We start from the raw sequence: 27833 nt of genomic DNA on the forward strand, positions 1-27833 counted from the left end.
TTGAATTGTTTTATACATCAAAATTAGTCATTCTTAAATATCATATTGTGTAATATTCTCATTTGAGTACTGCCAATTATGCCGAAACTTACATTTATAAAGAAGAAAATAAGTATACAGTTATTTTCCCTACATCCAGTTCACTGTTTCAGCCTCCACCAGATAATGACGTCTGCCAGAAGATTGTAGAATTGTGTGGGGGAAGTCCATTGGCCATCAAATCTGTTGGGGCTGCCATCAGAAGTGGCATGGTTAATGTTGAAATGCTGGCCAAAAAACTGGAAAAAGATTTCCCTGGCCTACAAATGGAGAGCAAATGTCTTACCCAGACATTCGAAACCTTGGACAAGAGCAAGCAAGACATACTGGTAAAGTTGCACGTATTGGGAACAGCTAAATTCGATCTGCCAACTGCAGCATATGTGTTGGGTGAGAAGAGTATGGATGATGACCATCCAATAGTGATAGAAACGAATGTAAATATGATTTATTTGAAGAGCCGTCATTTTGTTGAGGTGGATGATTTGAGTAGGGAGGAGACAGAAGACATTAATACAGCCTCGAAGAAAGTGAGATTTTCTTTGCATCCACTAGTTTGTGAGTTTCTCTGCCAAATTGCTAAACATGAAGTGTTTGAAGCACCAGTTAATGAGGCCAAACATTTATTTATCGATTATGTAGAGAAGAGAAGCAGTAAAAATTTTGAGAAATTCGAGAAAAATTGTGTCAAAGCTTGGAAAGAATTGAAAGATTTCAAGTTTCACCTGAAGACATATTATGATTTGATCCAGAAGATCCACCCTGACTTGCTGAAATCGAAGAAGAGTTCAAGGTCAATTCTGACTTGCAAACAAATTTCAGAAGTAGCAGATCTGTTTCTTGAAGATTATGCAAAGTTCAAACTCTTGGGCAAATTCATTGAGCACTCTATTCTGAGAGGGGATTTTTTGGAAACTGCATTATGGCAAGTATATCTGGGAAGAAATTTTTTTGAGAGTGACAGAAATGAAATAGCAGAGAACATTTTGAATTGTATATTGAATGAAACACTACCAAGCATTTCTCCTACCACTGGTAATATGGAGCCATATGTTGAAGTTGCAGGGGCTGTCTTTTATTTTGCTGGGAAGCTATGTCTCAAAGACCGAAAATATGCTGAGGCGCAGTATTATTTTGAAGAAGTTAAACAACTATGGGGAAAAAACTTGAAAAAGCTGTTAGAAACAAATACAAGATAGATTTGGCATTGGTTTACAATTCTTTGGGGAAAGTGTATGCAAATTTGAACCCACCAAGTCTTCAACAATCAAAATACAATCATTTAAAGGCGTTTCTCTGTGCACAAAGCATATCCACGAACTTTAACAACATAGATATCCCATTATACATCCACAATATTGGAAAATGTCTGTACAGAGAGGGCCTTGAACTGGAAAAAAGAGCTGACAAAGTCTGGGCTGAAAAGTGCTTTAGAGATGCAGAAAACTATTATCAACAAGCAATCAGATTGTTCACTCATTTCAAGATGGAAAAGTTTGACAGCTTTGCAGAAGTCCAGCGATCACTTGCTTTTGTAGAGATGAAGTTGAGACAGATGGGGCTGGCTGAGGACAACATTGTAGAAGCGTATGAGTTGAGGAAAAAGATTATATCACCTCCTCATGAACTAATAACCCTGACAGTACATGACGTGGCCACTGTTCAGATAGAAAGAGCCATCTATATGTACTGGGACTACTTTCAGAACAAATTAGGAAACAAATGTAAGAATTTACAAGGATCACTTCAATTCTTTTGTATTGTTTATTAGTTCAAAGTCATTTGAATGGCATATTTAAAGTATACTCGCATCTTCACAAGTCAAGGGTTATTGAGTCGTTACTTCGCACTAACCCTTGACATCAGTCGCTATATAAAAGTTGGGCTCATTAGACCATTACACATTCCACTATAAATAAAACATCCAATGAAATCACTGCATATTGTTATGGTGTATATGGATACAAATGACGCGATCCCATACTGCTATAATGATAAACACGCGCGATTGTAATATTTACACTACTGATTACGGGGTTTTTTTATTTGTAATATTTATTCAACTATCACATTTTATATCAAATTAATATATCAAATATCCATCTACATACCTATACACATCTCCATACATATACATACATGTACATGTACTAATTCCGTTTATTGATAGTAGATCAAGTTTGGAAACCTTTTTGCTTATAAGACAGTATTGCTTAAACGATTGAAATTGCCATAACTGTAGGTATCAATACACGTGTTTTTATTTGAATCTCTCGCTTCGCGTTGTTATAAATAGAACCGCATTCTCATTTGTTCCCACTCTTTTGTGGAAACAATCGGAACGAGCCCAACCTTTTGATAGTCACTGATGTCAAGGGTTAGTGCGAGGTAATGAATCAATAACCCTTTACTTGTAAAGATGGTATACTCGTCAATATTTAAAAAACAAACGAGCACTTACAATAGCTCTGGTAAGTAGATTGTAGTGGTACCGTAGTGACTCTAGTGACCTTGACCTATGACCACAAACATGAAAATGGCACAACTTTAAAACCAGAACTAATAGCGACATGGGATTTTGAGAAATGGTAAGAAAATTACAGGACTTATAGATTAGTATCAAGGTCAAGTTACTCCAGTTACTTTGATCTCTGATCTTGGAACAAAAAAAAGTATTTCATCAGAACTCGGTCTAACAGAGACATAGGGTCTTGCGAAATGATGAAAGGATGATAGGATCTTCAAATTAGTATCAAGTTCAAGTGCCTCCAGTGACCTTGACATCCAACTTTCAACATAAAACTCGTAAAACTTTAGGTCTTGAATTGATAGAGACTTGGGACCATCAGAAATAATAAGAAGATGATAAGATCTACAAAATGGTATCAAGGTCAAGTGACTCCATTGACTTTGACCTCTGACCTTAAAACATAAAATTGGGATGACTGAACAATCAGTTTGACAGAGACATGGGATCTTCGGAAATAATGAAAGGATGATAGGAACTAGAAATCAATGTCAAGGAAATGTGACTTCAGTTACCTTGACCTTTAACACAAACTCATATAATCAGTATCAAGCTCAAGTGACTCCACCGACTTTGACTTCTGACCTTGAAGATAAATCTGGTATAACTTTAGAATCGGTGTTGATAGAGACATGAGATCTTCAGAAATGATAAAAGGGTGTTGTGACTTACAAGTTAGTATCTCCAGGGAGGTTGACCTTGGACCCTAATAATAGAAAGTTGTATGACTTTAAAACCGGGACTGATAGAGACATGGGATCATCAAAAATGACGAGGGGATGTTGGGACCTATAAAGTTAGAGTTAAGAGTTGAATTTACCTAGAGATATTTTTTCCAAAATTAGTATAGTGATGACGTTTATAATAGTCTTTGTGTATACAATCTTTATGTAATATACATATATTAAAATTTTTAATTAAGTTTTAACATTCTGACATTTCTTGTGGATATGAGTTATCATTCCTTGATTAATGGTTCTTATTGCTGTTTTCATGGAATATTACAGCCACTATATTAGTAGAGATTAAAGATCATTTTTATCTTATACACCAAAGACCACAAGTAATTCTAAATTCATTGACAGTTTCCCCATCTCAGAAATTCCATGTGCTAACCTCTGCCTGATTCTCCATCAACAGCCCCTTCATATTCCATGATTTGAATACCTGAATATTCAAAAATCAATTCATGATTCTATACTGGACTCAGAAAGGTTTTACAGATTGACCCTGTATATGATTAGTTTCTACTAATATGTATATTTATTTTCAGCATTGATCCAGCTGTTACACAGAATCTATATACTGGTACTTCTCTACAAATACATGTATATTTGCATGATTAATCATTACCATCAGTCTTTGCATTTCACTGTGTTGCACATCCAAGGATGGAGTAAACTTCTTGCAGACTGCATGGACATGATTGAATGTATAGTTGAATATTACATTTGGGTTCCATTTTTAATGTCAAAAGTATTTATTTCAGCTTAAAATTCAAAGTGCAAGATTATAGATATTAATACCATATTAATATAAATGTATTGTAGCAAACAAGATTATATATATTAATACCATATTAAAATAAATGTATTGTAGCAAACAAGATTATATATATTAATACCATATTAATATAAATGTATTGTAGCAAACAAGATTATAGATATTAATACCATATTAATATACATGTATTGTAGCAAACACAAAGGCTTTGTTTTGATATTGAAATCATATTTTTTAAATAATTATATCTAGATGAACCCATTAACAAGCTATATAAGGCCATTTCTTACTATGAGCATGCAATGCACTTGACAAAGCTTGGAGGTCTGCCCATGAACCATCCAGAATACCAGCTGATAAAAGACAATCATTTGTGGGCATTAACACAAGTCAGAGAAACTAAGAAAATAGCCAAAGCGCTCCAGTTCTATAAGGTATACATATTGACAGACATAGGGTTTGTCTTATGGTATGGAATGGTATTCATTGATGTGAAAAATTTGAGTTTTGTGATGTATCCTGCAGCACTAAATCCCAGTTTCCTTTTCAGTCATTTTGTAGGTGAGTTTTTTTAACCATGAAATATTAAATTGCAGTTTTTCGACTTTTCAACAACGGAACAAGGTAGCATTGCATGAGTTTAAAGTAAGGCCAAGTAAAATTAATTAGTAGATTATCATTCCCGCCCGCCCCTCGAAAATCGCCCCACCCCGATTTTTTTTATTTTTCAAAATTACGATTTCCGGATATTTTTATGTCCGGTCCGGTATCGTAAACGTACTTTGTTTCACTTTGCCTTTTAGAAACCCAAATGCACATGTAATTATGATTTATAATGCCTTTTCTCAATGAGAGAAGGCATTTTCGAGGTCAAGAATACCATGGCGAAAAATAAAAAATAAAATCCTCCCACCCTCCCCATTCTTTTGTGAAGTTTGAATGATAATCTACTAATTAATTTTACTTGGCCTAACAAAGAAATCAAAGACATACATAAATAGCATATGTTACAGGACTTTGAGAGTGGAAAGTTTGAGGCGACTCGAAAGAAGAGAAGAAGCCAGAAAGAAACAACAAAATTTGTCTACACGTATGATGAACTACAGACCATGCTCAGAGCAGGTGCTTTTACCGGAGCGAAGGTTTCTGCAGCTTCATCTTCAGATGATGATTATTCTGATGATGATCTCGATGACAGTGATAAATCACCACCTCCCCAGTTGCCCCTTCAAAGTGACTCCACCAAGAAGGACCCAATGTTTAATTTGCTACGAACAAGGATAAACTTCAACTATGTGTTCAGAGAATGTCCAGAAAAGGAACGAGTTAAGTATGGAGATTTGACTGGTGATGATTATTTTATTGAGGAGGACTTTAAAGAAATCAGTTTACTGAAGGATTTCAATGCTTGTGAAGAGCTGATGAAAGAGGAGGAGGATATGGATGTTAACCTTGATGATGAAGACACTGATATGATGTCTCTGTCGCAAAAGGATGGATCTAGTCAGTAAATAAATCAGTTTTATGAAAAATACAGAAAAATTGTATAACATGTAAAATTAAAATCTTTGTAAAAGCTGTTACAATCAGGGGGAAATGCATTTTATTACACTTTGATGTACTACCTTTTGCAATCAGTAGAATCATTATATTTGCAGTGCAAAGTCTCAGGAGAAGAACTAGTGACATTTCAGTTTCTCCACAAAGCTCATTAGAAAAGGGCGATATGGAAGCGAAAGGAAAGCGGTTTGCGAGGGAATATTCCAGTTCTTTACAGGATTTCCTGGAGGACAGACTGAGTGAATCAAAGAAGATCACAAAAGTGAGATTAGCGTCCACCTCCTCCACATCCATTGATGTCAGCATTGACGAGGAGTCAGCATATGGAGTAGAGAGAAATCCAGGACTAGTGAGGTTGAAGAAAATTATTCACGAATGTTTTGCAGGAAAGGAGCAGGAGGCAGCACAGAAAGAGGCCAAACTGAAGAGACCAATGTTGCAGAAACAACCAACCATCAATGAGGAACCGGATGGTATGTAAAGGATGTAGACTGATATAGATTTTTATCTCTTCTAGTTTGTAAATCACATGTTGTATGAAGAATGATCAAATTGTGTTTTCCTGAGGATGACAGTTACAAAAAGGAGATTATTGACTGACATCTCGCACCTTATATACTAATTAAAGTCATTCTGTTTTGCAGACACAAGTCAGCCAGTGGACACAAAGCAAAAGACAACAAAGAGAAGGAGATCAAAATAGTGACTTTGCACCTGCTTTCTTTTCAAGATAAAGAATAGCATTGGGTTGCAAGCTAATTTATGATAAATATCTTATGATATCAATGCAGAGTTTTTAAACTGGCGGAATTTGCTTTTTAAAATGGCCACGGAGAACGCGTCAATTTTTCAAAGTTATCTGATCTCAACAAAACTTTTTCATGTAGGGGTAGTTTTTTAAAAGTTTGGCTGTCAAAACATGTTAAATATCTCAATAAACTTCAATGTATATCGAGGAACCCCTTCCCAAGTTTTTACAGGGGGTTCTGAAATGCTTTTTAAGGCATTAATTCACGTGCTGATGAGGATACAAAAACTTTGCTTTACAGAAAACACCCGGCCCGGCCCAATTTATTAATGTCCTATATCAACAAAATTTTGTATGATGGGGTATTTGAAGATAGGGAATAAAATAATGAACTCGACCGAAACATGTCAAATTTCTGAATTAAACAATAATGCAGAGGAGAACCCCCGCCTAATTTTTATTCCTGCCTTTATAGGTACTTTCAGTATTCCATATGCTATTTGGGATACAATGAAACTAAAGTTACTGTATAGGGAAACCCCTGTCCAAATTTGTAAAGTTTTCAGTGTTGTCTGCTCTCAACCAAATTTGGTAACCAATAACGTAGGCTAGTTGAGGATAGGAAATAAAATGGTGACCTGGAAACGGCTGCCATTTTCAAAAATGGCCGCTAAATACGCATCAAATTTTCAACATTTTACGATCTGAATGAAATTTAGAAAGATGGGGTAGTTGAGGATGGTGCATTAAATAGTAAATCCAAAATCATCATTATATTGAAAACAATTTCAATGGCTTCATATATTATTTGTATCACTGAAAATGAGGGAGAATTGCGTCACTGGCTGAATGATGTGATATTTTTAGCCGAGTTGCAACGAAGTTGAACTCGGCTATTGGTTTGGTGATGCGGATTGGCGGGCGGGCGGGCGGTTGGGCGTCAACAATTGGTTTCCGGATAACTCGAGAAAAGTTTACAATCTAATCAAATGAAACTTTGATATATTGTTGGGTACCAGGTAAGGAAGACCCCTATTGATTTTGGAGAAAATTTGTCAAAGATCAAGGTCACAGTGACCGAAAATAGAATGAAAATTTCAGAAAAATTTGGTTTCCGAATAATAACTCAGAAAGTTTAGATCTGAATCAAATGAAACGTAGATATATTGTTGGGTACTAGGTACGGAAGACCCCTATTGATTTTGGAGAAAAAAGGTCAAAGGTCAAGGTCACAGTGACCGAATATAGAATGAAAATTTCAGAAATATTTGGTTTCCGGATGATAACTCAGAAAGTTTACATCCGAATCAAATGATATTGTTATGTACCAAGTAAGGAAGACCCCTATTGATTTTGGAGAAAATGGGTCAAAGGTCAAGGTCACAGTGACCGAAAATAGATTTAAAATTCCAAAAACAAATCAGTTTCCGGAGAATAACTTGAATTTCTTTTAATTTGAATCAAATGAAACTTGGTGATATTGTTGGATACCAGCAAAGCAAGGTCCCTATTGATTTTGGAGAAAAAAGGTCAAAGGTCAAGGTCACAGTGACCAAAAGTAGATTGAAAACTTCAGAGAAATATGGTTTCTGGACAGTAACTTGAAAAGTTTAAAACTGAAATTAGTTCTTCACAATTATGAATATGCCACATCATTCCTGACTTTACAATGTATCCCATGCAACTCGGCTTATGCATCCCTGGAGGCATATATTGATTTTTTAAACTATTTTGGAGGATAATCATGCTATATGGGAGGTTGAGGTCTTTAAAACATCACCTCATTCACTTTCATCCATTTTGTACAGCATTGCATTATTACGGCCCTTTTTATTAGGTAAATGTAGCATTTGATAAAGCTCTAAAAGGAGTGCAATTTTTGTATTAGGTGTTTGAAACTTATGATTTCCAATTGATTGGATATATTCTTTGATATGTAAATCATAAAGTTTTTAATTGTTTCCTCTTTGCTACATGTATATTTATTCTGAAAGGATTTCATGTCATTTTTAGGGATCTAAGGAGAATTATCTTTCAGGATTTGGCAAGAGAACTGAAAGTCTAAAAACAATATTCAATCAAAGAAAGTGGACTTTCGTAAAAGCATTTTAGTTTACAATTATTACTTACTTTTGTTAGGTTACCTTGTCATTCTTTGTATTTTCATTGCATTTCTGTACTGGGCACAGTAATTTCAATTTGAATTAAATGGGTGTTTGTTATGACTGTCATACTCATTCGCACGTATGTGAATGTATGAAATTATAGATATCTTATGTTTAGTTCTGGAAATACCGGATTTTTTTTTTTTTTTACATTAGCAAGTTGTTTAATTGGCTTACAGTAGAGGAAATTCGTAATACAATCCGGCATTGTAATACTTTAATTTATCCATTCATAGTACCTACAAGGATGCTATACTAAAGACAATAAATTGTGTATTTCTGTGGATATCGTGTGATTTTGTACGTTCTGGAATTAAACTGTAGTTTTATACTACACTGTCTGTAGACAAAAACACCAAAGATTAGTTATAACATTTGAACTGTGAATGAGAGAGAAGATTAGTTATAACATTTGAACTGTGAATGAGAGAGAAGATTAGTTATAACATTTGAACTGTGAATGAGAGAGATTCAATGTAGAGCAAGAGTCATCCCACGCCAATGCCTGTAATTTTCTTTATGACATCATCTCATAGTTGGTAATTTTGCGTTAAGCTCGCTTTTAGAAAATAGACAATTGTGAAAAAGAAGTGCCAGGAAATGCTTTTAGAATGTCTTCATTAAAATCACATCGGTTCCTCTTGCTGATGTTTTAACTTTCTTTCAACCCAGCTATCTACATGGTTCTGACTTTCACATATTGGATATTCCTTCAAATTTTATCCACAGGCTGTGTACAGACTTTTTTTTTTTACCTTGGTCTTCTGTATGACCTTGAACTCACATTTTTAGATTGTACCTTCCTAGCCTATTGATTCCTTCACGAAAATTAAATACAAATACATATGTATTCATCATTATGAGAATTTGGCTCTGTTCAATTCTTTTGACCTTGACCTCTAATTTTAAAATTTTTGCAATTAATTCTTTTTTCACACACTTCCGGGCATATTTACAATGAATTCCTCGTGCTAAAAAAAATATAGTTCAAAGCAATAACCGTGGTTGAATTTAGTACACATTTGGCACATTATCAAGCTCCTAATACAACAATAAGTAGTAATTTCGACATTCCAAGATATGAACTATTACCAGAAACTGTCCTAATAACCACCGTGGAGCACATCCAAAGTAGTTCACATCGAAAATACTAAGTATTTCAATCTTTTGTAACAGACCAAGGTTCAATTCCTGGCATTGACCTTAAAGGGGCTGGTTCACGTTTTTTTGAAAGAAATGTTTATCATTTTTTATGTTAAAAATTAAAAATATAACTCATTTAATGTTGACAACCAAAATTTGGACCGTCTGAATGCAAGGATAAGAGCAGTATCTTAGCTTTGATTCTGTGTTAGGTAAACAAAGACTCGAGTCTTTTTATGTAAACAAACAAACCGGTCAAACATCAATTTTTGTAATTTAAAGCATCTTCATTTTGTACAATCACAAATTTTAACTTTTAAATGATACGTTTTACTTAAAGTATACTTGAAATGTGATATATCTAATAAACTTGGATCAATATCCCTTTATTTTCAAAACTTCGTAAACAATAACACACTTCAATCTTTGTTTTCAAAACAAATAATAAACTCTCTATAATGAGCTTCTGTCTTGATGAATTACCTTAATTTTTTGTGAAACCTTTTAAACATATTAGATTATAAATTTTGATCATTTAAAGTGAAAAACAAAATTTGAGGGGAAATCGTGAATCAGTCCCTTTAAATAAATACTAGTAACCTTGAGTGCAGTTCAAACAATACCTTAAGGTTGTAATGAACTTCAGAATTAACATAATATATACATGTATATCTTTCAACGCTGCAAAGATACATCTTTGGTTTACAGTGTATAGTCATACTGAATAATGATCTCCTGTCAAACATGAAATCTAATTCTCCTTCCAATGCTCAAAGTGATTCTCTCTATCCCGTTTTCCGTCTAACAATATTTATCGCTGAATGTACACGTGCCCCGCTAATATTTTACCTCGATATGAAATTTCATCTGCTTCGTAATCATACATTCTGCTTCGTAATTATACATTAATCATAGATGTTAAACTTAACTCTATGACAAACGGGATGACTTCAGCTTCTCCATCGTCAACTTTCCTACATCTTTGTAGCAATATTCCATTCTCACCTGCATATGGTGTTTATGTGTATGAACCTATTTGTTACGCAAGAGCTTGTTCTGCGTGTGATCAATTTTTAAATCGAGGCAGGCTACCGACTAACAAATTGATATTACAGGATATTCAGTCAACGTTTTGCAAATTTTATGGTCGTTATAACGATCTACTTTGCCGATAGTTGACTACAACCTGTCATTGAGTCCAATGCTGTCTGACGTGTATCATACTAATTGTTAAGCCGTTCTTTACACGCCGAATTTAACTGCGAATTACTCCATTTACCTGATCGATATAGGGCTCACGATGAATGTGACAGGTCAACAGGGGATGTTTACTCCTCCTAGGCACCTGAGCCCACTTCTGGTAGTGTAGCTCCAGCGGTTCGTGTTTGCCAAACTCTTAATTGTGCAATCCTTATAGGAATTGTGAGATTTTTCACCGTTCGTTATCGTCACCTTTTCCTTAAAAAGACCAGCATATCCTTCTCTCGGTTAACTTGAATTTGTTCAATTTGCAGTAGGTCAGAATTCAGACAATCTGATCAAAATCGGATCCTTTGATCCGCTCCCGTAGATCGCTACATAAGGATCTGAATCAACCTAACAGAGGGTTCTGCCAGCAATGTTTCCCCATAAATCCTTGTGTCAATTTCAATGACTGTGCCTATGATGGGAGGCTGCACAAATGTCAAAATATGCAATGTAAACAACAGCTGCATTCTCTGCTGGTTTTGTTTTATTTAGCCTGTAAAAATGCAGATGGAGAGGAAACAAAAAAGTTCTAGGATAAAAAGTAAAAAATGACCGACGAAAGCAGACAGTTGATTAGCAGCGCTCAAAACTTCAACATCGTTGAAGGCACCAATACTAGCGTGTGCCAGAAAAGTTTTAGGTCGGTATAAAAGACTAAAAGAATCCTTAGAGCTAAAAGACAGGGTGAAAATGCTTTTTGCATTGGCATCAATGATTGGTAAGGAAGAGATTTTCCAAACAACACTACATCAGCCATCTTGACAGTTATTCAAATCGTACCCATCACTATTCATAGATGAATCGTAATTATCAATCGACTTCAGATCTTGTGTCGCAATCTACGTGAGCGGATCAAAGGATCTGATTTTAATCAGATTGGGATCAACACAAATAATCACGTGATAAGCCACATCTATGCAATGTTTACACATCTTTATCTTTTTCCGTTGTATGGGATTTGGACAAAAATCGTGTACTATTTTTCTCTTCATTTGATCTTGTTTTAATTACCCTGAAACGGGATCGAAATTCACATTGCACAAAGCACGAGTTTTCTTGATGTCCTTGTCCAAAAGATCATTAGTTGGAGTTTGACAAAACATGTCATGAACGACCTACGTCTCAAGTATGATCATTTTATTTTCTCAACGTCGCGGAATCTTGGCGAGTTCAGAGATACATATTGACCCCTTATAAAAATTCTTTGATTTACAGCGCATCTTTTTCTGCCGAAATCATGTCTTGTGTACATGTATCTGTATTTCTAACTAGCCACCTAAAAAATTCCCACTACATTTGTGTCGAGACTTATCTTCAAAGATCTAATAAACCCATTTCAATTTAATGATAGGTTGTCCCTAGGCAGAGCCAGGAATTTGTGAAGGGGGGTGGGGGGGGTCTAGCATTTGATCTTTTACGTACTTTTCATAACCCCCAGCCCCATTCCATTTACACCTTTTTTCTGGTGCACAAAACATCGTAGGGAGACCTTGAGATACATTTTTTTTACACACATGAAAATGCTTAGGTTATTTACTACTTGTTTCCAATGTTCTAGTCATTTTAATCGCCATACTTATTTCAGAATGAAATAAGAGGGGGGAGCTGATTTAAAGATTACTCTGAATAGGCGGGTCTGGGGGCCGCCTAGTCCCCCAGAAGCTCTGGATGCAAAGTCCTGTATTTTGAGCACTTCCCGACACTTATTCACTTTCAAATTGGAATTCTTAAGTGATACTTGTATCTGACGAAAATATCGTTTATATATATCAGTGTGTCGTCTTACTTATCCTAGAATTAGATGATATACTGGTGTTGATAAATTTGAATAATGCAATAACATGTAAATATTCACCTTTCCTATCATTTAGACTCGATACTCGTTAAAATTGAATAGCTCTCAAAATTTTTGGTCCACAAAAAAAAAGGAGGGGGCGGACCCCCCCCCCCCCCCCCTCCGCCCTTGTGTCGGTCTATTCGAACCCCGTTTTATTGAAATTTATTCACTATAGATCAGACCATTAAAAATCACTGATATCTAATGGATATTTTTCTCTATTACTTTCTAATTTACATCAGTAACTGCCCCTGTTACCACAACTTATTGGAGCTTTCCAGTAATTTTGGAAAACTTGTGCATTTCTGGATTTGCCAGAAAAACCCGAGAAGCATGGTCGATCTGTGTGCTTGTTAAAAATTTGCTGGTGATGGTGTTGATATGACTGAAAAAAGTTTCCAACTGTCTAATAATATTCAATACCCTTAATCTTAAGACACCCTGTTTATTTCGTAGAGTGTAGACATCTTGTAATGGTCCACAGTAATACCTTTCCTTATACCAGATTAGTTCACATTTCATTTCTCCTAATCTAAGTACTAAATAATGAGTCAGTTCAAGTTCAACATCATTTATCTTGTTTATTGTTTTCTTTTCTCCACATTAATGTCAGCTTTGTAAAAAGTCGGTTCTTTTGTAGCGAATGTCCCTGAAAACACCACATCACCGCAGCCCGTATTGCCAAGCGTTCACCATCGTTCAAGTACTCTGAAAAACCAATTTCTTTGAATATACTTGTACATGTATATCTATATTTTGTATCAGGACTATGAAAAACTTGTACTATAAAATCTCTACTTTTCTGGGGTTTTCTTTCGTTGTACCATGAATTCAAAATTGCACTCAAAAAACAGAAAGTGTGCACATCTTAGACTGACCTCACGTGTTTTTGCCACCGCATTGGACAGCTTACTAATTTCCTTTTCCTCTCTTTCTTCATACTGTTTTCCCTAAAAATAAAAATGAGCAGCATGTGTCATGCCAAAAACAGTTACCACTCATGAGATTTCAATTTGGTGCGTTCTTTCTCAGTAGCCACTAATCTCTTAATTTTATCATTGAAAGACTTACTTATTGAAAACAACTGGATCCCTGGTACTCTAACGGACAGGAAGCAGCTCGTACAGATTACCATAACCAGAGGCAGCCAAGAACGGCTACTGTCTGCTAACCACCACAGGCTGAGTTCTGTTAATAGCAGTAATATCATACATGAGATTACTTCTGAGAAATGATGTTTTTCTAGTGATGTAATATGGTGTGAACATTCTATATAAATCAGTATTATCCAGTTCCATTCACTAACAAGTTGCATTTTTTCTCTCAAAGTTCCTGAAATGGTTACACAATTATATGCTCGATTTTAAGAAGACATATTTCCAACTTTCGCCCAATATGCAGAATATTCCTCATCCCGCTTTAAATCTTGTAAATGGTTTGGTCACATTCTTCGATGCGACACATTTGAGTTCAAAGCAACGATATGACAGATGACAATCTGGAAAAACCAATTACATCTTCAGCAAGATTATTGTATACCAATATGTACGTAGAAATTTTTTGTGCTTTTCTGCTTGCTATTAAATATCACCCATTTTCAGAATTAAAAATAAATGAAAGAAAACAAGCTGAACAGAACACCTTAGCAAGTCATAGACCAGAACGTTTTTGTTTTTAAAATATCAGTATTGGTTCTTTCAAAATAAATTGCTTTTCATTTTCTTGAATATGATTTACTTTCCTCATTGATATTCTCCTCAGAATACCAAATTAGGACGCCTTAACGTAATTTTTTTCTGAAGAATTATCATAAAGTAAATTGTATGATCACATAAATGTCTTTATTATTATCGTTTCAAAATTGAGTAAAGTCTGGAATTCATGCTTGTAATACAAGAGTTTGAAACTAGTGCTCCATCGGTCAGGAGAGGGCGAATTCCATATTGGTTTAAAGTACAGTATCCCAGAAATGTTTGCAAGCAGATCTATGCTGTTTCAATATCTTATCAATTGATAAAATATATGCAACAAACACACATTGTTTCAACCAGCCCCCCCCCCCCCCCCCCCCCCCCAACATACTAATTTTATGAAAGAAACAAAAGTAAAGGGGAATTAGCTGTGAAAGTGATGGCAAGCATCCCCACCCCCCTTAAAAATCTCAATGGCATAGCGATATATATTAATGACTAATAAAAACATTTATTTTGTACAGAAACAAGAGAAACTTAATAAAAATAGGTTAGGTAATCGCTTTCAGTGTAAAGAAATCAATAAGAAAGAATTATTGTCTTGCAAGACAATAATTATTCAATCACCTAATCACATATATTCCTGCGCCTGTTTTGAGGATTGAAATAATTAAATACTTATGTTATTACTGAAATATATAATACAATCTAGCCATTTTCATTTTTGGCGACAAAATTACAGACAATGCCCCTTCAAGATTGAATCAATGACTAGTTGCAGACTATACAGATATTTACACAGGATTGTACTTGTATTCCCACAATACAAATTACACATTTCCTCCGAACGAATCAGTCCGGTAACAATTGTTGGAGCTTAGGTAACATTAATTGGCGCTTAGGTCGTAATTGTTGGCGTTTTTACGCTTAGGTAACAATTAATTGGCGCTTAGGTACCAAAAACCTGAGCCAATATTCCAACAAAAATTATTTGCTCATATCGAGTATTGTGGCCACTGCCATTGGCGCTCGGGGCCATACATCTAGGGTTAGTTATCGTACCATTGCTTACCATGACCTTAGCTACCTCTCAAACGAGTACAAAACTTTTTCATAAATACAGATATACGCGATCTTTAACTCTCAAATTTTTTTTCCCCATGTGACAAATTCAAAGAAAAATCGTGTTGATTCCTTAATCTTTGTTTCACTAATGAGGATGGTTTATTCATGTAATACTTCCAATTTACATATCATACAAGTGGATTGTTCCGTCATTACTATACTTGCAAGATTCTTTATGCACATGTACACTACATGTATAGACTACACCACTTCAATTCATAACTTAGCAGATTACTCTATATCATTGAAATGTTCACCACACCTGACAGGTGGACAAGTTCACCGTTATACATTAGGAAAACAACATTACTTACTTTTAATTCGCAGACATACAATCAATCCACACTGTCCCATTCTTTTCGCAAGCTTTCTTATGTGTGCAACAAGTACGTCTTTTTCTTCTCAAAGTGCAATACTTTCAATCATTTACAAAAGAATTTGTTTGACAAAAAATCGTAAAATAAAATCTAGATATCTTATCAAATAACCATCTTTCAAATATTTCAGTTTTCATGACAAATCTTCACAATAGCTTTTCCTGCTGGTCAGTATTTATTTTGTCCTCGGAATCAAGGCTTTAAAAAGTTGAATCAGGATTGCAATGCCTGTTCTTCAGGTGTTTCAAGTTTTAAAATACCATTCTTTCTTTTCATGTTTCCAATTATTATTTTTTTTTAAATCAATATAACCAAGAGCGATTCCAACTAAGTTTGGTTCTAATTTGTCCTGTGGTTCTCGAGAAAAAGTTGAAATTAGAAAAATGACATCTGTATACAGACAAACGAATGATGGACAAATTTCGAAAAGAAAAGGCTCTCTGAACGTAATTTAAAAGATAAAGCAGGTGAAATGCATCATTTGAAATGCACGTAATTGCTAGATTCAAATTTAGAATGTACCTTCTCCAAAATGAACATATCTAACAAATAAATTATATACTCCAGAATATGAAATCGTCACCGTTTCCGAATATGCAAAAATTGAAAAAAAAAATTACTTTAAATTGATTTAGACGTTAGTTTGGGCGAGTTTCGGCCCAGGAAAGGTACCAATATTTTCTTTGATGATTTAACACTAAAACTGCTATTTTCTCTGCTACTTTAGAACTTCAAACATTATCACATATATCTAAATTGGATGTAATTGCCCCTTAAATGAAGCCAAGATTATGAAATATGATGAGAGAGAGAGAAAGCGAATTCACAACCAGATACATTAACAGTACAAATTCATACAAAATAACTCAACTTTATGACAAAACGAGATTTCAGTTTTTCCATCGTCAACTTTCCATACTTACGTAGCAATATTCCACTATCACCTGCATATCATATAGTGTTTATGTTTCAACTGATTCGAGAAGTCAGAGCATGTTCTGAGCATGATCATTTTTAAATTGAAACACGAGTTGATGTTACACGGATTTCAACAATCTCATTTGTGGTCAATATTTCGCATATCCTATGGTCGTTATCTTATTTGCAAATATGACCATTAACCCGTCATTAGGTCCAATGCTGTTTGACGCGTTTCATACCAATTGGTAGACTGTTCTTAACATACTGATTTGATTACGGATAACTCAATTTACTTGATCAATATGGATTACTCTGTTTACCTGATCAACATAGAGGGCTCACAGCAGGTGTGACCGGTCAACAGGGAATGATTAATCCTTCTAAGCAACTGATCTCACCTCTGGAGTCCTTGTTTGTCCTATTCTTGAATTTGTAATCTTTCTGGGATTTATGAGATTGATCACTGTCTGTGATCTTCACTTTTTCATAGAATCATATTACACACTTCACAATATTTCTGGTTTTCTTTATGCTGTGTACATGTAATATCTATACATGTACTTTCTTAATCATGTTTGAAATTCAGAAGTGATATAATTTTGGTAGATAGTATCATAGATGTCGTGGGGAAAAAATCTGGAGCGAGTATACATTATTTAGGTAGAACATGCACAATTGCCAATTTGTATTTTTCATACACTGAAAATGTTCGATAATTTCTGAACATTGTTTGCAAATTAGCTAATTCAAATTCATATAACTATCCCTGCATCCAAAGACTGAAAACATAGTTACACTCAAATCCTCCAAGGAAGGGAAGAAGTGAAATATCATAAAGAATTTGGAAACTGTTTCTCCAACTATGAAAATTTGATCGAGCGAAAATTAGTATCGAATCCATTTCAAACAAAAGACCAAGATGTAACTATATGAAGACGTCTGGGAGATTGGACCAGTGATCAACAGGTCTTACAACCCCGATTTAAGTAGTGGCAGAGACATACATAACTTTTCATATACATATATGTTTCTAGTAGTGGATATTCAAAGTAAATAACGTTTCTCGATTAATTGATCGATGTTTTACGCCATTTTAGCAATACTTCAGCCATTTTACAGCAGGTTTCGATGAACTTGGCATTATAAACTGCAATTGCTTAACTGAAATATTCCATGATATGGGAAAGCAGAACAATAGTAGTTCATAGCCATTTTCACAACAACAAAAATTTAAAAATGCATTTGCATTTCGGCTCTTTCCCTTCGTAAATTCATATATACACATACAACAAAAGGCTCACAGACCTTAATGGTCATCGGAGTACCATAGTCCGTTAGGGAGTCTCATATTTGCATTTGAGCCTCATTCAGGGTCTTTAGGTAAACTTTATGATCTTTCTAATTATGCATACTATTCCCATTCAATTACAATAGAAGGAAAGATGATGTCTGAGACATTTAATCAGCCCTCATTCATTTGCTCCCCCTCCCTTCCCCGATGAATTATAACTGTAATTTTGATAGACAGCAGTAACCCCTCATCTAATGTGTACGTGTATTCATCTTTCATTGAACATCAGAACAAAGAAGATTTCTTAAGCATTATATACTCTATGACAAGTTGTAAATAAAATACTGTGTTGTATACTTTCATTCTCTTATTCAATTTCATTTCTAATGAACACATACAACATGCTTACAGCTTATTGCTACAAACCTACAATACAATATATTAAAGTAGATTTTCTAAAATAGAACACAAGGCACATTTCTTATGATACGGCCAAGTCAGCACCCCCATGAATTTCGCAATTTTTTTAAAGGGCTTCATGGACATCATAACCATGCATTTGCCCCCCCCCCCCCCCCCCCCCCGGGAGTAGATCTAAGAAGATTTTTGAAAAATTGGCTTTCACTTTTGGTCCTGGAGAAGCCAAGTTCATAAATTTCACAATTTACATTTCTCTTATCCCAAAGAAACTTCACACCAAAAATGGTAAAAATTGGCCATGTAATTTTCAAGAAATTAAAAATGTTAACAGACGATGACCAATGACAATTACCTAAGAAGATGGTATAAAGCTTTCATAAAGTTGTCTAGCTCTGAAACGATAGATTCCTTTGGTTTATAAATTCATGAACCTCAGTTTTTAACTACTATTTGACAATTACGTTATTGTCTTGCTGTGCTTGACAATATCATTTAAGAATTTTTTAATACTATATATTCATTTACAAAAACTGACACCCTCAATGACATATGCTAATTTGATTTTCACCCCACCTCCTTGAGAAGGGTGCAGTGACTGCATACCTTTATCAAATGGTGTGTGATAAACATGGTTGAGTTTTATTCAGTTCAAAAGAAGAGATTTATTTACCCTTTGGTTAGAATAGCCTTTAAAATTTAGAATATATAATTCTAAAATTCATTATTGCTATGTGGAAAAAGCATTGAAGTAAAGCACATGTACCCATCTCCCCACCTGTCTTAGCAGCCTTATACTGTCAAATCACAAACTTATATTAAGATAATTCTGCTACTGTAAAAATCCGCACATTCTGATGATCTGCAAAATGAATAGATGAGTGTAGCTCCAGACCTTTTATTGCCTTCATGCTTCTTTAACGGGAAAAGAAAATGCATAAAATAATAATTCTTCATATTAATGGTTTCCCTTGTCACCACTGTAGAAAGAGAGCAACATAAGATACACACACCCTCAGAGATTCTGCTCGCAAACATCACTTTATAAACAAATATACTATATTTCATATATGCGAAGTATTCTCCTCTAAAGTCATTAAAACAATCCAAAACAATTGTTGTATTACATCTAGAGTGAAAATAAGGACGAGACCAACTAAACAGGTACGTTACTACAATTCTTGGTACAATCTAGAAATTAAGAATACTGGGTAAACATTGCACAGAATTATTTTTTACCTTTACAAGATGAATACACTACAGTTAACACCATCATATTTGATACATGCATTATGACTAGTCATAAATCTCTACAATTACACTACTTTTAACTCAAACTCCAAAAGCATAACTAAATGTAATATCATAACAAGAAGTCAATGGGATTAATGACAATTTATATATCACAAAATAAAAACATACCATATTTGAAATATGCATCTTTCAAACTCAGAGAATTGAGTGGCACAAGTTTTCGGGATCAAAGATGTCTTCTTTTTCAATAGTAACTTTGATAAACCTATGGTCTGAAACAAATATTTCTAACACTTTACCTGTTACCTCGACTTTATTGACACTGAACAATGGTCATAACAGAGTCTGACCATCTTTAACCTTCGTGCCCATTCTGAACTTTTCATATCCATCCACTGTACAGTTATGACCTGCAGTAATTATGTGTTTGAACAGTTTCATACTAAATATCAGTGACCTTTCATTCAGGATGACAAACAGTTTGGCAATAAGAAATTTTGTCAAGTATAAGCCTTATGTCTCATAGTTCTGGCTCATAAAATCATTTATAATACAAACTGTTTAATGCAAGGGACCTTGACCTTGGTGTAGGACCAATATATATTGTCTGTTCATTCACAACCTTTTATGTCAAGTATGAACTTAAAAAAATCATTCATTACAAAATTCCTGATCTGAACATATTTTATTGTATAATACAGTGTATATACAAATGGGTTGGATACAACTTAAATCATCCTCTTCAAAATTCTTCTAATTAGTGATCTTGTCTAAATGACCTTAAATGACCTTGGTTGTGACACATTATTTAGAATATACCTTTTTGTCAAGCATGAGCTTTTTTTAATCCCTTCCCCTGTGGTTCTTGAGAAGATCTTTAAATGATACCACCATGAAAAGTGGAAGATAACGAACAGTGATCAATCTCATAACTCCTATAAGCAATACAAAATAGATAGTTGGGCAAACACGGACATTGGACATACCAGACGTGGGATTAGGTGCCTAGGAGGAGTAAGCATTCCCTGTCGACCGGTATTTTTACTATTCCTTAATTATCTTCCCTTTGCAAAGGGTATGACCCTTCATTTGTACAACTTTGAAACCCCTTTACCCCAAGGATGTTTTAAGGTGCATTTGGTTAAAATTGGCCCTGTGGTTCTCAAGAAGTCAAAAATGTGTAAACTTTACAGACAAATGTACAGATGTCCGACAACATCCGGTGATCAGAAAACTCACTTGAGCTTATATCTCAGGTAAGCCAATTTCTTTTTTTTTTTTTTTTTTTTTTTACTAATGACCTTTACCTTTTGACAAATTCCCTCAAGCAGATCGAAACAATTCTAAATATTTTTTTAATGAAATTTACATTTAACAAATTATTTAAACTCAAATCAAAACACAGTATCGGATAACAAAAGTTGTCAAAAGACAACATAGCTTGCCAGGAAGCATGACTCGCCTTCACCCATTCCCTATAAGTTATGGCCCATTTAAAAGTTTTTGAAAAGTAGGTCCAAGTACATTTAAGTCCACAGTAAAGGTCACTACGTCAAAGTCTTGGTAATGAAAAAAGTCTCTTCATGAGGTATCTTATGGTGAAATATCAATTCATATCCCCCTTGATTCTAAATATATAGCCCAGATAAAAGTTTTTGAAAAGTAGGTCCAAGCTCAAGTTTACTAGGTCAAAAGTCTTGATATTGAAAGAGAGGTCTCTTCATGAGGCATCTATATGTGAAATATCAAAACCCTATCCTCCCTTGGTTCAAAAGATAAGGTGAGGTCAAGGTTTTTAAAAAGTAGGTCAAAATCTATAGTAAAGGTCACTAGGTCAAAAGTATTGGTACCAAAAGAAAGGTTCCTTCATAAGGCATTTATGTGAGAAATATCAAAGCCCTATCCCCCTTGGTTCAAAGGATATATCCCAGTTTGTAATTTGTGAAAATTAAGGCAAAGTCAAAGGTCTCTCGACTTCATGAGGTATCAATATGTAAAATTTCAAAACCCTATCCCACTTTGTTCAAAACACATAGTTCAGGTTAAAGTTTTTATAAAGTAGGACAAAGTCCATAATAAAGGTCACTAGGTCAAAAGTCTTGATACCAAAAGAAAGATCTCTTTATAAGGCATCATTATGTGAAATATCAAAACTCTTTCCTCCTTGGTTTAAAATATATAGCCCAGGTTAAAGTTTCTTCCTTAAAGTGTGTAGACAGCAATGGGGTCATAACAATAGTTTTCCAGACAGTCGTCCCCGCGAGGCTCGGAGCTAAAAAGCAACCTTTATTACAAATATGAGTTTCTAATGTCTCTTTACTATACAATCATAGCTTTTATAACATTCCACATACAGCTGGCCTATGCCATACTCTAAATATCTACAAATCTTCTCAACTTGACACCTTTCTTTTTCTAGTACACTTGCACATAATTCTGGTATAATTTTATGCAGCAGTTATTATGACCTTTGATCTAGAACATTAATTCATAATTTCCTCTTACCCGAGTGACCTGAAACTTATGTAGCAACCATGAAGATGGTACACATTTCCATCAAAACAAGAAATGTTTACAAATGTTAATTTTTATTTAAACAATATCTTATTCACAATGTGAATGGGCAACAGACACAGCCTATTTTAGCAATCTCCCTAAATGTATCTGAAGTTTGATATGATGTTATCAGTTACCAAGGACAACACATTGCTTACTTAAGCTATCATATGTCCATCCCTCAAAAAGTAGGAGGGGGCATAAATTGCATCCAAACACCAAATACAGAAACCTTGATGCACCAATTTCTCCCTTTAATATCTAAACACTATAAGCAGAACATTAATAAAAAACATTCTTTATTCCAATCTAAATACAGACCTTGACTTTTGACCTTCAAATTCATAACCTATTACATGGAAAATCAGGAACTCTTCTTACATTAAACCAAATACTGTAGGTTGTTTAAAATCAATATGTGTGAGCAATTAACATACAAGAAGTCTCTCTGCCATAATTTAATATTCAAAAGTGCTTCTCTGAATATAGCTATGATCATGATTTGACATTCTCACAAATTGGCATGGAACAGCTATTTTGTCAAATAATGTTCTTAGGGAATCTTCAGTAAGCAAAATTTTGGCGAGTCTGACCTTGACTGTTCATCCTTGTCAATAATGCGATTAAAAACTAATAGTAAATTTGAACTTTGACGTTCATAATAAGGACCAAAGTTCAAAAAAGTTCAGTGAATATACTGTTCAGATATCAGAGTGAAAAATATAGTATCCTTTGCTTCCTGCAGAAAAAAATCATTAAATGTAGTACAACACTCACATCATTTCTACTGTGAGGACCATAATCTTTACAGAAACAGAATCTATAGAATGAAAAGTCATTGCAAAATCATAGGAAAAGCTTTCAAATGTATACATGCATTTAGAAGAAGCAATAGTATATTATAAACAAACAATTATGGATATTAAATTTTTGTTTCAAAAAGAGGTATTACAACTTTTAAATTGTGGGTACTTTGCTAAGCTTTATTTTATGCAAGGCCAAAATAAAAATGTTTCCGGTTTCCCGACCCTACCTACTTTTTTCCTGCTAACCCTAAATACTTTATTGACAATATATATATATAAAATAAAAATCTGCAATTTTCAAATTGGAATTTTTTTCTTTTCGTGTCCGAATTTTTCTGATTTACATTTTGACTACCATTGGTCTTCAAAATGTATGAAAAGTAGTTGTAATGTATATATAGATATGTGTTCAAAATGAATCAGATTGCAAATAAAATATTTCAATAAAATAAAATGTTTTTTGGGGAACTGAAATAGGAAACATATATTTTAATTTCATAAAAAAAAGTCTTCATCAACATAAGGGGGTCAGACAGGATCCAGTTCTCCTACCCCTTTTTTCTCTCTCATTTCTCTTCACTTTTTCCCTCCCTCCCACCACAATGCCTTTCCCTGCCCACTCCCATGAAAAATTTGTGAGATCAAGTCTTCATTAACATAAGGGGGTCAGACATGATCCAGTTCTCTTATCGCTTTTTTCTCTCATCTCTCTTCACTTTTTCCCTCCCTTCCACCACAATCCCTTTCCCTGCCCACTTCCATGAAGAAAACAATGGTTTAAGAGTAAATACATGCAGACTCTTCATTGAAATTCTAGGACTGAATGATGTCAGACATATGAATTAAATGTATTCATTTACAGTAACTATATATGTATATGCATAATACCCTGACATCACAAGCAAGAAAAAGCAGCTGCATTCAGTTATTATAGGCAAATACTGTTTAATAAAGTGACAAACAAGCCATTAATATACATATGTTGAAGTCTACTTTTCTGACATGTCTGACCGAAAGTAAAATATACATGCAATGATATACTTAATTTTACATAACAAAATCTATAGCTCATGCCGGTCACACAATATGAATATAAATTTCATCCAGTTGTAAACTACTGATGTCACAATGTCAATCTACAGTAAAGATGCATTAATAATACAAATTTTATTGATAAAGTGATAATATTGGCACACATTTTGTTTTCATCAGATTCTTGCCATTTCTTATGCTTTAAAACTAATAAATCATTAAATCTTATCCACAGGATGGTGATCATATTCTCTCTCTTGAAGATGTGATTTGAACATGCATGATACACAAGTCTTTGCTGAATCAGATTAAGGGTATAATTAATACATGCCTACGACACAAACAAAAAGTTATTAAAAATCTAATTTTCCCCCCCAATGATTCAAGGTATCTGAGTAACATTACACAATTATAGCATGTTGATTTCAATCAATTCAAGGTTTTATCACACTAGCATGAGCAAAATATGAAGTGAGTAAAAATTCTTGCTCTTGGTTGGTGCAACAACACCAGATTGACCCAAGTCAACATATAACAATATGCTATATCATTTTTCAAATCTCTTTGGAAACACAAGAGTTTTCAAAATCAATGTAGACTACTATTTTTCAGATCCATTTTTGGAGACTTGAGGTTTACAATATTATTGGAGTATGCTAAATGATAATTTATATGTAATCATTTCAAACAGTTCTCGCAACAACACAACTGATCAAACAATCAAATCATTTTAAACTCAATCAAGTTTTCTTCAGATGAAATAAATATATATGATTTATGTCATATGCTAGCTTTATACAGCCTGAGCCAGTTTGAAAAGTATCTTTTGTTTCCTGACCCATTTTTCCCCATCAGGCTAAAAAGTCTGTTTGGGGTTGAATATCGGAATTTTACCATGTCAATTTGAGCTTTCACCAAGAATCTATTTTTTTTTTTGCCTTATGTCCACGCACATATTGACAACAGACATCACACACAAGACTGCAATACACAACACTAATATTTATATACACATTGAATACCATGAATACTTAATTAAAACATCAAATAAATTCTCCTTGAACTGTGATAAGACCACACCAATTCACAAAATAGTTCTTAGGACTTTTGGACAAAAATGATGGAGAGAATTTTTTTTTTTTAGCAAAAACAGTATGAAATAATTTTTTTTTTTTTTTTACAATTCTGAAGAATTTTTTAAAGCTTTTTAATTAATACAAAAAATATTGAATCATTACTCAATACTCATTGTTCGTAACATACAATATACAGTATAATGAAAACAAGGGGAAAGGCCAAAAGGCTTACTGTACCAATGGACAGACGATGTAAAAATATACATCATTTTTATCTCTTCCAAAGGCAAAGCCTTTAGAAAGGGCAAATGTATAAAAGCCAAACCAAATGTCAGTTTGTTTAATGGTTTCTATATAGTGCAATATATCATTAATTCATCTGTCACATGAATCTTACAGTTAAAAGTACTTTTAGATACATTCATATTGACTGATGTCGAAGACAATAACACACATGATCCCTCCACCATACCAGGGTTTCCTGCACACTATAACAACTCCTCTACAAGTGTGTCATCGTCGTCTCCTTAGCTACAAAACAAGTGCTTTGTTCCTATGCAAAAATGGTCTTGAAATTTTTTTTAAAGTATAACTTGTCTTATCTGGATGTTACACATTCTAAAATGTTGAGCGAACCCTATTCTAATACGCCTGTTTCGAGATACGTCAGAGTTATTTCCCTTTGGAGAACACTCGTACATAGTAAGGCGCGAAAGAATTTGTTTACACGCGGGGGTGGGACAGATATTCATCACAGCATAAGTGAATGTACTCAGTAAGTTTCTCATACGCTGTTTGGTCACCCGAATCCGACTCATACACAAACTAAGTAAGTGATAAGTATTTAGGGAGTAATTAAATACATAAAATTCTTATCCTATCACTTTATTTCACTGGTCACAAGTACCATATCCAAGATATTTCTTGCAAATATGACATTGTATGTTTCCACTTCAGTAAAACATTTCTTTCAATAGTATTTGGTATTTCCCACATTTACATATTTAAAGAGAAGCCGCTTTTAATAAATTTCATCGTCTTCCTCGTTGACTGTATATCCACTCTGTCCCACTTAGGCATTCAAAGTTCCACTAAATGCACCTCCTATACAGAAGAGTTCGTATCTCGAAACTGGCGTATTGAATTTCTAGGATCAATAATGTCTCAAATAAACAAGTTTCAATGTATTTCAAAGGCTTACCGGGGCAATTACTGGAATCCCCCCCCCCCCCAAATTTTCTGCAAAATCTGAAGATCTCATTGATATTCTAAGGTGCAGGTAGTAATATTTTACAAATATTAATGTTTTAGTGTTTGAAAATACATGCCAGTGGTCTATTAAATTCCATACCTGTTACAACTAATAAAACAACAAGAGTGTGAGCTTTAAATTGCTTTATTACATCCAATGCAAGAAGATATCACTCATGAGATGTCACAAGCTTTTTGGTGAAGTGTCACAAATTTTGACCTATGCATGGCACTAAGGGCCGTGGCAGTAAGGGTTTATTAATGTGCTACTGCCTACAGTGACACAAGAGCTGGGATTTTTTAATAAGTCATATCAGAAAGACCTGTGACTTTCACTTTTAACGCTGGGTGCTTAGTGCTGGAACAGTCACAACAAATGTAATGACACAACACCTGTATCAAAAAACAAACCCTGGACCTTCTGGTTGCAAAGCGAGACTAGACCGCTGCAACTGGTGGATAAAATGCTCATGTGTCTGAATACACACCACAAAATTTTCAGAATCTAAAGAAAATCTAATCATAAATCAAAACAATTATGTTTTCATCATTCCTCCAACAGATGTTTTACAGTTTCCTGTTACAATCTAAGGGGCTCCCCATGTTTTGATATCTATAACATTCTACAACAGTTACTGTAAACATTGAAAAAAGATACCAGCAAAGCTGTCATCAACAAGAGATGTTCCATGGTGCAAAAAATTGAAAAGGTTTATACACACACATCATTTAACTGATAGTAGTATCATCAATTCAAAATATTGAGCAGACAATATCTTCCTATGTCAATAGTGAATTGACCATGTGACCTAAAAATCAATAGGGGTCATCTACTCCTTATGCTGTACCAGTGTACTAAGTTTGATGTCTGTCAAGCAAAAGGGTTATCAAGATATTGAGTGGACAGTATATTACTATGTCCAGTTTGACCCTTGACCATGTGACCTCAAAATCAATACGGGTCATCTTCTGAAGATGTACCAGTGTACCAAGTTTGATGTCTTTCAAGCAAAGGGTTCTCTAGATATTGAATGGTCAGTATATTCCTATGCCCAGTTTGACCCTTGACCATATGACCTCAAAATCAATAGGAGTCATCTACTCCTTAGGATGTACCAGTGTGCCAAGTTTGATGTCTTTAAAGCAAAGGGTTCTCAAGATATTGAGTGGACATTATATTCCTATGTCCAGACTAGATTGACCCTTGACCTTTTGACCTGAAAAACACTAGGGGTACTCTTCTATTTATAACCAACCCACATATGA

At 34.4% G+C, this 27833-nt stretch overlaps 2 protein-coding genes across 6 annotated transcripts in view; one reads left to right on the top strand and one right to left on the bottom strand.

The window, feature by feature from the left end:
• The window catches only part of LOC125676480 (uncharacterized), an 81749-nt gene extending 74557 nt beyond the window's left edge, over positions 1–7192 (top strand). Inside the window, 7 exon segments of the mRNA XM_056160911.1 lie at positions 68–1194; positions 1197–1270; positions 1394–1763; positions 4322–4503; positions 5083–5572; positions 5728–6102; positions 6274–7192. Coding sequence (XP_056016886.1) covers positions 68–1194; positions 1197–1270; positions 1394–1763; positions 4322–4503; positions 5083–5572; positions 5728–6102; positions 6274–6332 — 2677 coding nt within the window. The 3' untranslated portion in view covers positions 6333–7192.
• A 6133-nt stretch (positions 7193–13325) lies between these two features.
• Positions 13326–27833, bottom strand: part of LOC125673294 (splicing factor, proline- and glutamine-rich-like) — a 34115-nt gene continuing 19607 nt past the window's right edge. For 2 of the 5 annotated variants that reach the window (XR_007369428.2, XR_007369426.2), the window contains 3 exons: positions 13842–13958; positions 13649–13720; positions 13326–13478 (listed from right to left, as the gene is read on the bottom strand). Coding sequence is in view for 1 of the 5 variants with exons in the window: in XM_056157888.1 (XP_056013863.1) it covers positions 13938–13958 (21 nt within the window). In the remaining 4 variants the exon portion in view is untranslated. Of the gene's footprint in view, positions 13479–13568; positions 13721–13840; positions 13959–27833 lie in introns of those variants that run through there. The other 3 variants (XR_008800910.1, XR_007369427.2, XM_056157888.1) reach the window with 2 other exon arrangements.

This window comes from Ostrea edulis, chromosome 3 (assembly GCF_947568905.1).
Source record: "Ostrea edulis chromosome 3, xbOstEdul1.1, whole genome shotgun sequence".
NCBI lineage: Eukaryota > Metazoa > Mollusca > Bivalvia > Ostreida > Ostreidae > Ostrea > Ostrea edulis.